This window comes from Haliotis rufescens, unplaced genomic scaffold (genome assembly GCF_023055435.1).
Source record: "Haliotis rufescens isolate VD_foot unplaced genomic scaffold, xgHalRufe1.0.p SCAF_6, whole genome shotgun sequence".
Taxonomy (NCBI): Eukaryota; Metazoa; Mollusca; class Gastropoda; order Lepetellida; family Haliotidae; genus Haliotis; species Haliotis rufescens.
The window spans coordinates 23719866-23735059 of NW_025964334.1; the positions used below are offsets into that span (position 1 = coordinate 23719866).

At 37.3% G+C, this 15194-nt stretch overlaps 1 protein-coding gene across 1 annotated transcript in view; it reads left to right on the top strand.

Annotated features, from left to right (window-relative positions):
• Positions 1-15194, top strand: part of LOC124111281 (CD82 antigen-like) — a 56218-nt gene that overhangs the window by 40676 nt on the left and 348 nt on the right. Inside the window, exons 6-8 of the mRNA XM_048385713.1 lie at positions 8967-9029; positions 9814-9945; positions 14963-15046. Coding sequence (XP_048241670.1) covers positions 8967-9029; positions 9814-9945; positions 14963-15046 — 279 coding nt within the window. The remainder of the gene's footprint in view (positions 1-8966; positions 9030-9813; positions 9946-14962; positions 15047-15194) is intronic.

The window sequence follows — 15194 nt, forward strand, 5'->3', positions numbered from 1 at the left end:
TACCAGCTATATGACGGTGGTTCGTAAATAATCCAGTCTGGACCAAACAATTTAGTTATTATCATCAAGAGCACCGATCTACGCATTTGGGATACGATGACATGCATCAACCAAGTCAGCGAGCCAAGTCGCCTTCGTACAAGCATGGGTTGTTGAATGCCTATTCTAACCCGGATCTTCACGGGTATGTTTTTAAATAATAAGGTACAATGAAATTCTGTATATGTCCATAATAAGTGTGTATAAGTAGATGGATAATTTGTCCATACACGCCAAGTAAATGGTATATGCATTAATTTAAATGCAAATGAATCAATGATGAGTTCTTTCACAAGTCCATATTTCAAGGCATGTATTTGATATTCATAATAACTCCACAAAAGCTACACAATGGCAACAAAATGGTACCAGCATCACAGATACCAATAATACATGAGATACATATAATTACTTTAAAGTTAAAACATCTATCTAAATAGAAAATTAGAAGGATACACTTCCGACATTTTTCGTATTTTGTTTTCGTTTGGAGAGAGAAGTTGTGATTGGTATCTGATGGGTGCAAACAGGTGTTCCCTTCCGCCCAGGCCTTGCGGCAATGCTATAGCCCAAAATGAAACAAGCCTTGTTCAACAGGTTCAGACTCAAATTTCTATCCCACTTGGGCTCCTTTTAAATTTAAATATAATTTCTCGTGTCGATATGTGTCAGAAGAAATGAAATATTACAGCACTGGTGAATAGGTTATATGCGCATGTCAGCGTCGATCCTATAATATCCTTTTATGCAAAATACATATATACTGATGAATTAAGGTAGTAATACTACGCAAATATATGTCCAGATGCATACATCAGTATCATCTCGTGATCTTAATTCGTGATTTGAGCCCTTTTTCTACCGGAGATTCTGGGGTGTTACATCACACCAGAAAGCCAGGTCCAAATTCAAGTCATAATTTCATGGTCCGTCTTGTATGTTGGAAACCAATATCGCAATATGGCTAAATATTGCTGAACGTGGTATTAACCCGATTACTCACATAATTATTCCATTTTCTACAGTCATCTACGAACAATATCTTTAAGGAGGTATATCTGTATCATCCAAATGTCCATACATATATGTCCACATTTATATGTATAAAGCAAGTCTCTTCCTTAAAAGATAAATGTTAAGCATTTCCTCTGTATGTATTTATATAATGTAATATCGTTTTAACGTAATGCTGATGCAGTAAACGTACCACAGACCTAATGCTAGAATAACATCTAATTTCTGAAATGAACATATTTTACAGAAAAAAACAGTTGTTTAAACAATACTTATAAAATATAAGAACAAGGAGCCAAGAGCCAAATATTGGGCTGTGTTGGACATATTTGTTTCGGGGTCTTATGACAGACAAACCTGATGCCTTTAAGTATTAAGATAAGTAAGTATAGATGTTGTACATATTCAAATATGTACGTGATTAACCCAACCTTGAAAAATATTGAAAGATGAGTGGTAACTATTTATGCCATTATTTCAAATTAGAATGAGGGCACATCAGGAAAGCATGGTACTTTAATATACGTATCTTGTTAACCCAATATTCTTTAAGAGTAAGAGCAGCATGTATATCGAGAGTATAGGTTTGGTGCGTGACTTATCACAAAGTACTTTCAGAAAGTGTGCATATTCTGTTTATCGGCAATAAATAACATAAGACGATTCATACGGGTAAATACGATTTACTTCAGAACTAGTATAGATTATTTAAGGTTAGGGGGACATGTATGTAATTAACAGAACTTTGGCCGGGTTTGAAGGATTTGGGTCCTGGCTTGGGCTTTGTGTTGGACGTGTAGACGGCATTTCCAGGTTTGACGTATCAATGACAAAAATGATGTCAGATGCAATTCTCTGCCTTTTCGGGTGAACAATTGGCGTGCCTTTGGATGTGTTTGTGGCGGGTGCCACTTGTGGATCGGAATGAGCTCGCGTTTTTGTGAGCATCCAATGTCATCATTTATTATGATGAATCATGAAACATGCTCCTGATGTTGTCGCAATGGTGCAGTTGGCGCTACTTTTGGCAAGGGTTTCTCATGATAATGGAAATGCTTATGTCGCTTTTGTTGACCGATAAACATGAAAAGATATAATGTTATTGTATATGGTCATGTAATTAAGAAACAAACGACGAGTGGGAGTTGTTTATTGTACGATAAACAACGACCGAGACTCGTTTATTTCTATATGAGATATCAACATTACGTACAGCCTCTTTTAGGGTGTTTAATTAGGAAAAAATACACGCTTTACAATATTTACCCGTACTTAAATAATGATGAATCCGACAGCGGCCATGCTAGATAAACCCATTTTAGGATTTGAGTTTGGTCCCGCATATTCTCACAATTTTCTTGTCAATCATCTGTACCTTTTCTCCAAATACCGATTGTCATATCACTCTCACTTTCGGATTATCCAGCAACATTTATTGGGAACAACTCACTAGACACATACATGTACCTCTCAAAAATAAGGTCAAATTTACAAATTTTACTTTTCAAGTTGCGAGTGCATGTTCGAATCTCAATCAATGACGTCATGATAGAACAATGATTTTATCGTGAAATAAATATCGCTTCCTTCTTTGTTCTTTGTGATTTATCGCGTAGCTATCTTATATCATCAAATGCCAATTTCTAATTGCTTTATCATGACGTATCCGTGTCATGTAGCAATAACATACACAAATATCGTTGCCTTCGACGTTGAATAGTGTCATGAAATATGATTATCCTCTTGTGTGCAATATTTCTGGTTGATAAATCTAACATATTCTTACTTTAGGAATAGCGACTATACATTATTATATATCCCTTATCAGGTCTCTGTAACATTTGCAAAATGATACAAATATAAAAATACAACTGAACCTAAATGTAATGTTTTAATAGCCTTACGTTGCTGAGTGCAGCATTTAACAACAAACAAACAAAACATAATATCTTTAAGAATTATGTTAACAATTCCGATGCTAAAAATAATCTCACAATCTCCATACCTCTTTCTCTCTATGAAAACATAATAACTTTTTTTTAATAAAAAAATGGCAATACTATCATAATTATCATCATTATTTATGTTACTTATCCTCAAGTGAAGTAGTCCTCCACACTATACATTCAGTGAAGAAGCCCATGAACATATGAACTATGTAACATACATTCATGGAAATTAGATGAACAGTTGAAGTTAGCAAATGATATTATTCGGTCGAACGTCTATCAGCCATCTATTCTATTCATGAAGAACATTTCACGTGGGACCAACAGAGGGAATTATGACTATCGACTTGCTAATTATTTTTTATATTCATGCCAGCTCAAACGATCTATTGGCTTGATTTATTGTTATGGTATCCACAAAATAAGTAGGATCCGATTTTTTCCGTTTTTGTTGAAATAAAACTGAATAATATTTGCTGTTTACATATCAAAGTTTGCCAAATTGTTACAAAATGTTTGCCCACAGCAAGGCTACGTATCCCCAACATATTGTGCTAGGCACAGTATCACTGGACTGAGGGAGGGCGGTATTCCTCCTTGTGGGTCACCTGCTTGGCAATATGGGACGGGAAAACTGCAGGGGGTGAGGGCAGTTAAGTTGATGGTACAGACAGATAAGAGAGATCATTTTACAAATGTGAAACCTCAGTCCACAAAGGAAGAGACGAAAGCTGAAACTTGGTGAGGTTTACAGTACAAAGGCAGTTATTTCTAGTTTCTTACTGACTCTCAAAGATGATTTAATAAAACAATTAATGCGCGCGCGCGCGCGTGCGTGCGTGCGTGCGTGCGTGCGTGCGTGCGTGCGTGCGTGCGTGCGTGCGTGCGTGCGTGCGTGCGTGCGTGCGTGCGTGCGTGCGTGTGTGTGTGTGCGAGGTAGAAGAAGAATTGTACACCATAAAAATGGCTACGTATGTAGTTGGGGTAGATATGTTGAATGCCCGGCCAGTTTGACCTTTGAGTCACTACAGTTTCAGTCATTAAAATGCGTAAAATAGTATTTGAGTGAAAGAAAACACTATAAGTGAGTGAAACAAAAGACCTCAGTACAGGCACACCCAGTCCCCCTACCCCAAGTCTGCATGTATCAATACTCATACCTGCCACATCCTCAACCACTTAACTTACTCACACAATCATCTGACAACATGTTCACCAACCCTCGTATCACAACGCATGCACGCATGCACGCACGCACGCGCACACACACACACACACACACACACACACACACACATCACATTCTTCTTTCCCCATCATTATGTCTACGTCAGCCATCATGGACCCATGCGCATGCTTTCATACATAATCCATCCTCCCACCATTCCCCTACATCCATCGAACTATAACTATATCCGCCCTCATGTATCGGTATTCGTGCTTTCATACATACATACACCCCCTACCATTCCCCTACATCCATCGCAGTATAACTATGACTATAACCGCCTTCGGGCATCCGCACTTATGTTCACATTGCAATGCATATGCATCGAATTACACGTTTAAAATATCGTAAATATTTTACAACATGTACATATTATATATCAGCAAACAGAGATTATTATAACGCAATAGATTTCATCCGTCAAAACATCACAGAAAGAGGGGCAGCCTGGAATTTTACAATGGCATCTGAATGCACTAAGACGTTCAACTGGTCAGGAGGTGAGAGTTGCGGAAGATTACGGTAAACTTCAGTTACAGATCTCCATTACGAATATCTAAAGTATGAATAAAGATCACAGCTTACTATGACGTGTACTTCATGCCTGCAGAATTAGCAATGTCCTTAGCTCTAAATTGTATGTCTAAATGCTTATGTAGACAAAGACCCAAATGTGTATAGGCATGACCATATTATATTCTACGCAAATATCACCACATTTAAAAACAAAGCTAGATTGAGTCTTTGAAGGGCATTAAGAACGATATGGATGTCAACGGAGGAACACTGCGTTTCGGAATATATACTTTCTCCTTCATCAGGTGCATATTATTAAATGCTATGAGGCAGAGAACATATATTTGTACCTGTAAGAACAACAAAAGTAAAAAGATAGCAAAGAAGGGAACGCAACAAGGGAAGCCAACAGACAACTGGCATGGCGCTGATTACCCCGCCTCCCGTTTGCCCATTGTCCATTTCCCATTACCAATCATTCATAAGTTAAGTTTTGGCTTTAATTTGTCCATTGATAATCAACCATCAACGTCTATTATCTCCACCCTAAAAATATGTAGTTTACTGAGAAAGTGGTATCCAAATATAATGTGTGTTACTGTTGACCACTTTCTTAAAGGCATAGTTGGTTCAAAGCTTTCGGTCATAGAAGCCGTGCCATTTTTCTCTTGTCAGAGGAGTACACAAAGTATATGTCATCTGGACTAACATTTTTGGTTCGGTGGCTGGGTTAGATCGCGGACGGGACTCAACCCAAGAAAGTACGAGAATCTGTACTTTACTCAGAAAGTGTTATCCCAATTATAACATTTGTTGTCAAGAAAACACAATAAATGTATATTCGGCTTTGGATGGGTAATGATATCACAGACATATACGGATATTGATGATGACTTGGAGGAGCTTCGTAACGCACGTCTTCTCAATTCAGGGATTGGTAAATCCAAATATGAGTGTGCGCGTGCGTGCGTGAGTGCGTGCGTGCGTGCGTGCGTGCGTGCGTGCGTGCGTGCGTAAATGTGGGCCTGTTGGATGTTACATAAAACAATCATCTCGAGCGGGATGGTAGTTCGAGTTGGATTAGCATGTTAACTATATGATCTTCTTTAGGCAGAGAATGCCGCGCATGAATGTATTGATGAAATTCCTAGGTACATGGGGCCTTTGCGTCCCCAGGAATACCCACAGTGGAGACTTCAATGGGGATAGGGTGTACACAATGTGCTACCTGGTAGATTGTCATCAGACCGGACAACGTTGGTCTTTGACTGATTGTGGCGTAAAACACACTTATTCATTTACTTATATCGGAAATTGAATGTTCATCTGAATTGTTATTGTTGAACATGTAATATATTTTTAAAGAAATAAAACAGTGACATAATAACTACAACTTTATGTGAGCGCGAGTAGCTTTTTTGGAGTGAGATGAATAAGTCTTATAAAGTTGTAAGCTTCTTCACAACCGTGTAACTATGAATTGACTTTATTGGGTAATCAAAAAAGAGATAGGACCTAAAATAGCCAAATTTCATACGATTTCACTTGTCCACCATCTTGGATGCAGGCGAAAACATTTCAGCGCGTTTGAAGCCACTGAGAATGCCCCCTGCAGAGTTGGACGAACATTCTGCGGTGGCGCGGCTGAGTTGACCAGAGGCTATCAGCAGTATTTCCTGTCCAGGTTATTTAGGTCAGTTGTTTGTGTGTGTGTGTGTGTGTGTGTGTGTGTGTGTGTGTGTGTGTGTGTGTGTGTGTGTGTGTGTGTGTGTGTGTGTGTGTGTGTGTGTGTGTGTGTGTGTGTGCGTGTTTGCGTGCGTGTTTGCGTGCGTGCGTGTTTGCGTGCGTGCGTGTGTGCGTGTGGGGGCGGGGGGGCGGGGGGGGGTGAGATTGGGGGGACAGATGATAGATTTAGCAACAAGTAACGTCATCTTGAGTGGGAGGGTATTCGCAGATGGATTAGCATATGAACTATGATTCTCTTTAGGCAGAAAATGAGGATCCACGATGTTCGACCTGGTAGAAGTGTGTTATCAAACCTCACAGCATTGGTTTTTTGACTGACTGTAGCGTCAAAACAAACTCATTCATTTACTTGAACTGAATGTTTATCTTAATTGTTATGGATAGTCACGGAGCCATGATCCAGAGAACAGGGTGTCATTAGATAGAAATAAACTAAGTAATAATAGGATTACCAGAAAAACGGGGTTTTACACACAAGCCAATAAACTTCGCTCATTAACACCAGAGTAAGTCAGTACAAGATTGAAAACTGCCCCATAATTATGTATGACATGCTTGTCGGGTATTGCTACATATATATGTGAAAACAAAGTTATTAAAATGAAGAGCAAAACTGATGAAAGTTAACAATAAACGTGTATACGTGTTATATCGTCACTGCAAAAATAATGATTGTTTGTCTTTAGTATTAACATTCTAATACGTTATATCTGTATTAGCGATATTGTCTTTGTTCCACCGGTGAGTCAGCGTTAGCCGTACTATCTCGTAGTATAATTGTATTTCTGAAGACATCAAGATACAGTTTTTACGATGCATCACGTCTGCACTAGCGCTTGATAACAGCCTAGTGTTTGGTTGTTTCAGTGGTTTAAATCGCTGCTCTTGATATTTTTGATTAAACTTTGATACTATGAACAATATAATGTTATGTGAGAGGTTGACTTTAGAACGGTAACATACTAATATTATATAGGATGACATAAACAGAACGATGAGAAGTTCGTCCAGATTAGTGTATAGGCAACATTTAATAATTAAAATAATTACATTCAACAACTCCCCTTTTAAGTCCATTTTCCAGACTTATAAGTAAATGCAAGAACAATCGACCGGAATACAATGTATAGTTCTTGTCCACTTCCATATGACTATATAGCATACAATAAGCTATCGGGTCCCGTTTAGATCGGTTTGGGTGGCAGCCTAGATAGCCATAGAATAGTTTCATCTTGGAATCTCCCATATCACTGGGGATCCTCTTCAATTAAAATGGAGTTACTCGTTACGATTCCGAACCTTCACGTGACTGTGTTTATGAACCATTGTCAAATAGTGGTGACATTAAATCTAGGAAACAATACGCGAAATCGCGCATGCACAGAACGGAAAATTTGGTCAAGCATTAAGTAATCCGCATGCGCAGTACGATTGATTTCAGTACTTCCGCTAAGCGCTTCGAGTGCAGCGTCAAACGCGGGCCTGTAATCTAACACGCGGGGACTGACCAATGAAATCTGAGAAGTAGAAATACCGGTAGACGCTGTTGCTTGATTGACAATGTCAATCAAGAAAGGGAGGAGCAAACGCTATCGTTATCTCCCAGTAAATTCAGATGTCAAATAACGACGTTATTTGGACGGAAAAACGATGGTTTGAAAACGTCCAAATAACGTCGTTTTTTCGTCCGCATCTTTTTATGGTCTATGTTTGATATCCTTCATACATAGATGCCAGAACTGGTCATCGCTTCACTAAGTAATACTGCTCCTCAAAGAAGACTTCCAGTCCACAGTTATTATTTCATATGTTCTTTTCCCGAGAATGTTCAGAGCAGCCGCTTCTGTTACGACAGCAATGTACAATTGTAAGGGCACCACAACTTGAGCATATTGGTGGTGACAAAATTCATAAATAAAGACAAAATTCCAAAGGAGATGCAACCATGACGTTATTCGCAGCCAAACATCTCATGGGAATGTCAATAACCATACGTCAGTAAAAAAGCTGAAAATGCTTCCATGGATAGGAACTTTATATGCTGAGTGAATTGCTGAATATGCCGTCTTGAAGAAGATGTTTTGTATATATGTATAGAATTTTTCATAGGTGATTCAGAGATCGATGAGGTTGTCAGGCTCGGTGATGTGGTTGATTGAGTGCCATTGTATCCGTAGATTGATCCGTGAAGATCCGGATTAGAATTGATTTTCAGCTACCCATGCTTGTCTTCATAGATCGATGCTCATGATGTCAATCACTGGATTGTCTGGTCCAGACTCAATTATTCAAAGACCTCTTTCATATCGGTGGAACATTGCGACGTTAAACAACAAACAAACACAAATGTTTTTCATAACATCAATCACTGGATTGATTTTTCCACGGTGAAGGAAGGAATTTTGTCCAGCGACAGACCGCTTTTCAGTAGTGTTTTCATGCAGTAATATATGCGCACATCTTTGTCTTTATAGTTCGAGTGCTGTGGTGTTTCCAACTATACAGACTACGCACCAGTCTACAAGAATGAAACTGATGTAAGTTTGGGGTGGCTGATGCATCTTCTATGACATGACCGCTATTAATGCTATTTGTATTGTTTGTGGACACTTATAATATATGTTTAATGTTTTAATGAAACTTAGTTCAAAAACGATATTTCACTTCCAGTATCCATTAACATATTACACAACATACGTGATGTTGCTTTTCGTTTGGCAAGGGTGTGTCTTGGGTGTTTAATACTGTGAAAAAAGACTACGATGGAAATTCGTGGTGAATAACACTTAACCTATCAGTTCGCGATATCTAGTCAAATAGTCTTTTATATGATGAATTCAGAAATATGAAATACTCGTGCCATCCATCTTAAACTCTACGAATATCTCGGATGTTATTGAAACCTAAAGCATTACGATGATTTTAAACATAAGAATTATTTTCTTTACGAAACCTGAAAAGACGAAAAAGAGAAAAAGATCCCTGTTTTCGTCACTGATATTTTAAACATTCTCAGTGAGGCTTACTTGGCTTTTAGCACGATTCTAGCCATATAAGAGCACGTAACAATCGATACACACAACAGATATAATACATTAAGTTACTTCGGCGTCCGGAAGGAGGAAATGGGGGTTAATTAAGACGATACCTACTGATGAAATGGCCTAATCCAACTTACCTCTAATGAGGCCGGTCAGCAGGAGATAAGATGCTTGGCGAGCTTGAGTCACAGTTTAGATAACTAATCCATAGTGGAAAACACACTGGAAACTACCCCCAGGACACCCCAGGACATGTCACCGGACTGTTGACATTTTTCAGGGAAAAGTACCTGTTACCTGTTGTGTGTTGAAAGGAGATAAGAATCCGGAAGATCCTGTTCCAAAAGACAAGAAAGCGTGCATGAAGGATTCCATGAAAATGATTGGTAAAAGTGAATTCTTGAATATAAAGGTAAGCTTTTGGAATACATATTTATATGTCACGTACCTTCGTAAATCTCTCAAAATCAGACACAGTTCAAGATTAACTTGGAGATATTGAACGACTTATACATAGACTCTCCACGGACTGTTCCTGTCCTTAAATACACCAACATACACGCAGCTTATACACACCAGCAAACACATCACGAATCCTTTACACTCTAACAAACACATGTTGAAGCATGTACAGACTAACAAACACATCATGAAGCTTACATAGACTTACAAACACATGTTTGAAACATATACACACTAATAAACACATTATTAAGCCTATACACCCAAACAAACACGTCATGAAGCTTATACTCAATAACAAACACGTCAGGAAGCATGTACACACTAACAAACACATAATGAAGCATATACACACTAACAAACACATTATGAAGCATATACACACTAACAAACACATGATGGAGCATGTACACACTAACAAACACAAAATGAAACAGATACACACTAAAAACACATTTACAAGCATATACACACTAACAAACACATCATGATGCTTATGCACACTAACAAACACATAATGAAGCATATACACACTAACAAACACATCATGATGCTTATGCACACTAACAAACACATTATGACGCATATACACACTAACAAACACATAATGAAGCATATACACACTAACAAACACATCATGGATCATATGCACAGTAACAAACACATAATGAAGCATATACACACTTACAAAACACATCATGAAGCATATACACACTAACAAACACATCATGAAGCATATACACACTAACAAACTCATACTCAAGCACATACACACTTACAAACACATAATTAAGCATATACACACTAACGAACACATCATGGATCATGTGCACAGTAAAATACACACCATGAAGCATATACAAACTAACAAACACATAATGAAGCATATACACACTAACAAAGACATTATGAAGCATATACACACTTACAAACACATCATGAAGCATATACAAACAAGCAAACACATCATGATGCTTGTGCACACTAACAAACACATAATGAAGTATATACCCACTAACAAACTCATAATGAAGCATATACACACTAACAAACACATTATGAAGCATATACACACTTTACAAACACATTATGAAGCACATGCACACTAACAAACACATCATGAAGCATATACACACTAACAAACACACCATGAAGCATAAAAACACTAACAAACACATAATGAAGCATATACACACTAACAAACACATTATGAAGCATATACCCACTAACAAACTCAAAATGAAGCATATACACACTTACAAACACATTATGAAGCATAAACACACTAACAAACACATGATGAAGCATATACACACTAACAAACACATCACGGATCATATACCCACTAACAAACTCATAATGAAGCATATACACACTTACAAACACATAATGAAGCATATACACACCGACAAGCATATCCTGAAGGATATGCACAGTAACAAACACATTATGAAGCATATACACACTAACAAACACATAATGAAGCATATACACACTAACAAACACATCATGGATCATATGCACAGTAACAAAAACATCATGAAGCATATACACACTTACAAACACATCATAATTCTTATACACACTAACAAACACATAATGAAACATATACACACTAACAGACACATAATCAAGTATATACACACTAACAAACACATTATGAAGCATATACACACTAACAAACACATAATGAAGCATATACACACTAACAAACACATCATGGATCATTTGCACAGTAACAAACACATCATGAAGCATGTACACAATAACAAACACATACTGAAACATATGCACACTAACAAACACATAATGAAGTATATACACACTAACAAAGACATTATGAAGCATATACACACTAACAAACACATCATGAAGCATATACACACTAACAAACACATCATGAAGCATAAACTCACTAACAAACACGCGATGAAGCATATACACACTAACAAACACATAATGAAGCATATACACACTAACATACACATAATGAAGCATATACACACTAACAAACACGCGATGAAGCATATACACACTAACAAACACATAATGAAGCATATACACACTAACAAACACATAATGAAGCATATACACACTAACCAACACGCGATGAAGCATATTCACACTAACAAACACATAATGAAGCATATACACACTAACATACACATAATGAAGCATATACACACTAACAAACACGCGATGAAGCATATACACACTAACAAACACGCGATGAAGCATATACACACTAACAAACACATAATTAAGCATATACACACTAACGAACACATCATGGATCATGTGCACAGTAAAATACACACCATGAAGCATATACAAACTAACAAACACATAATGAAGCATATACACACTAACAAAGACATTATGAAGCATATACACACTTACAAACACATCATGAAGCATATACAAACAAGCAAACACATCATGATGCTTATGCACACTAACAAACACATAATGAAGTATATACCCACTAACAAACTCATAATGAAGCATATACACACTAACAAACACATTATGAAGCATATACACACTTTACAAACACATTATGAAGCACATGCACACTAACAAACACATCATGAAGCATATACACACTAACAAACACACCATGAAGCATAAAAACACTAACAAACACATAATGAAGCATATACACACTAACAAACACATTATGAAGCATATACCCACTAACAAACTCATAATGAAGCATATACACACTAACGAACACATCATGGATCATGTGCACAGTAAAATTCCCACCATGAAGCATATACAAACTAACAAACACATAATGAAGCATATACACACTAACAAAGACATTATGAAGCATATACACACTTACAAACACATCATGAAGCATATACAAACAAGCAAACACATCATGATGCTTATGCACACTAACAAACACATAATGAAGTATATACCCACTAACAAACTCATAATGAAACATATACACACTAACAAACACATTATGAAGCATATACACACTTTACAAACACATTATCAAGCACATGCACACTAACAAACACATCATGAAGCATATACACACTAACAAACACACCATGAAGCATAAAAACACTAACAAACACATAATGAAGCATATACACACTAACAAACACATTATGAAGCATATACCCACTAACAAACTCATAATGAAGCATATACACACTTACAAACACATTATGAAGCATAAACAGACTAACAAACACATGATGAAACATATACACACTAACAAACACATCATGGATCATATACCCACTAACAAACTCATAATGAAGCATATACACACTTACAAACACATTATGAAGCATATACACACCGACAAGCATATCCTGAAGGATATGCACAGTAACAAACACATTATGAAGCATATACACACTAACAAACACATATTGAAGCATATACACACTAACAAACACATCATGGATCATATGCACAGTAACAAACACATCATGAAGCATATACACACTTACAAACACATCATAATTCTTATACACACTAACAAACACATAATGAAACATATACACACTAACAGACACATAATCAAGTATATACACACTAACAAACACATTATGAAGCATATACACACTAACAAACACATAATGAAGCATATACACACTAACAAACACATCATGGATCATTTGCACAGTAACAAACACATCATGAAGCATGTACACAATAACAAACACATACTGAAACATATGCACACTAACAAACACATAATGAAGTATATACACACTAACAAACACATTATGAAGCATATACACACTAACAAACACATCATGAAGCATATACACACTGACAAACACATCATGAAGCATAAACTCACTAACAAACACGCAATGAAGCATATACACACTAACAAACACATAATGAAGCATATACACACTAACATACACATAATGAAGCATATACTCACTAACAAACACGCGATGAAGCATATACACACTAACAAACACATAATGAAGCATATACACACTTACAAACACATAAATAGAGGTTATCACACGAGTGTGTTTGGGGATGGTAAATATCCTGCATTAGGAATAAACATTGTATTTAGCGAGCCTTGGCGACTGACCATGTTTTCCAGATGAATTTACTTTGTTGTTTGTATAATCAGATTGGTTCGAGATTGCAGATTAACGGAAAACCAACCAACTTCTCCCTTACATTCTTACAATATCAATTACATGATAGTTATAATGAAATAATAGTTCAAAATGACAAACAAAGAAACGTAATTTAGCAGCGGTAAGTGCATTCGGCGTCACGACGTGCGTCACGTGTTTGTAAACATAACGGTCATTCGGTTGCGAGTTCAACTCCAAGCATGGTTGGGGCCACCTTTCACAGTGGGGAGTTTTGACTGGTGGCAGCGATAGTATAGAGAGCTCCGCGAACGGGCTATCACTGTGAGGAGCTTGCCGGATTCGCTGGCTGATAGTGATCCTTGGTCAGTCATGAACAGCAACGTGCATATACTTAGAATGCCACCCTGTACTAAGCTGACAGGACACTTAGGGTCAAAACTAAATGAACATTCACCAAACTATTCACTAGTGTTTGTGTCGTTTATCTATTTGTTACCCATATGAGTATTAAAAGTCTCTTCGCACGAGACGAATGAGTATTTTTTCAGACGAATTTTTGGCACCATACAGATACCATTGTTGACGTAATACTAGTGTCGTCTTAATACATAACGACGACGTGACCTTTCTTTGTTGGTGTCTCTTAGTTTCTTTCTAAAAGAAGAATCAACTTCTTCTGTACTTCTCTGTATGACGATGTGTTTATATATTCATGTGTGCATCATGCTTATTTTGTACACTACACTCATTTAGTAAGATCAGCATTACACGCTACAACTTAAACGGAAACCTAGCCACAACTATAAATTACACATAATTGGTGACACATAAACAATGTACCCTATTTGTCTGTACATCTGACAGGGATGTTTCACGAAGCTGAAGGATACCGTGATGCAGTACAGCACGGTGCTGCTCATCGTGGAGGCGGTCATCATTGCCATCACAGTGAGTATCTCTGGAAATCTAAATGTACCCTCATTTGCAAGGATACTCGAGTCATCGTTCTGCTCTTCAATCATCCAAACGTGAATGCGAGTGAGTGACTATTCTTTAACGCCGCATAGCAATCTTGCCGCGATCCGCAGAGGTATCC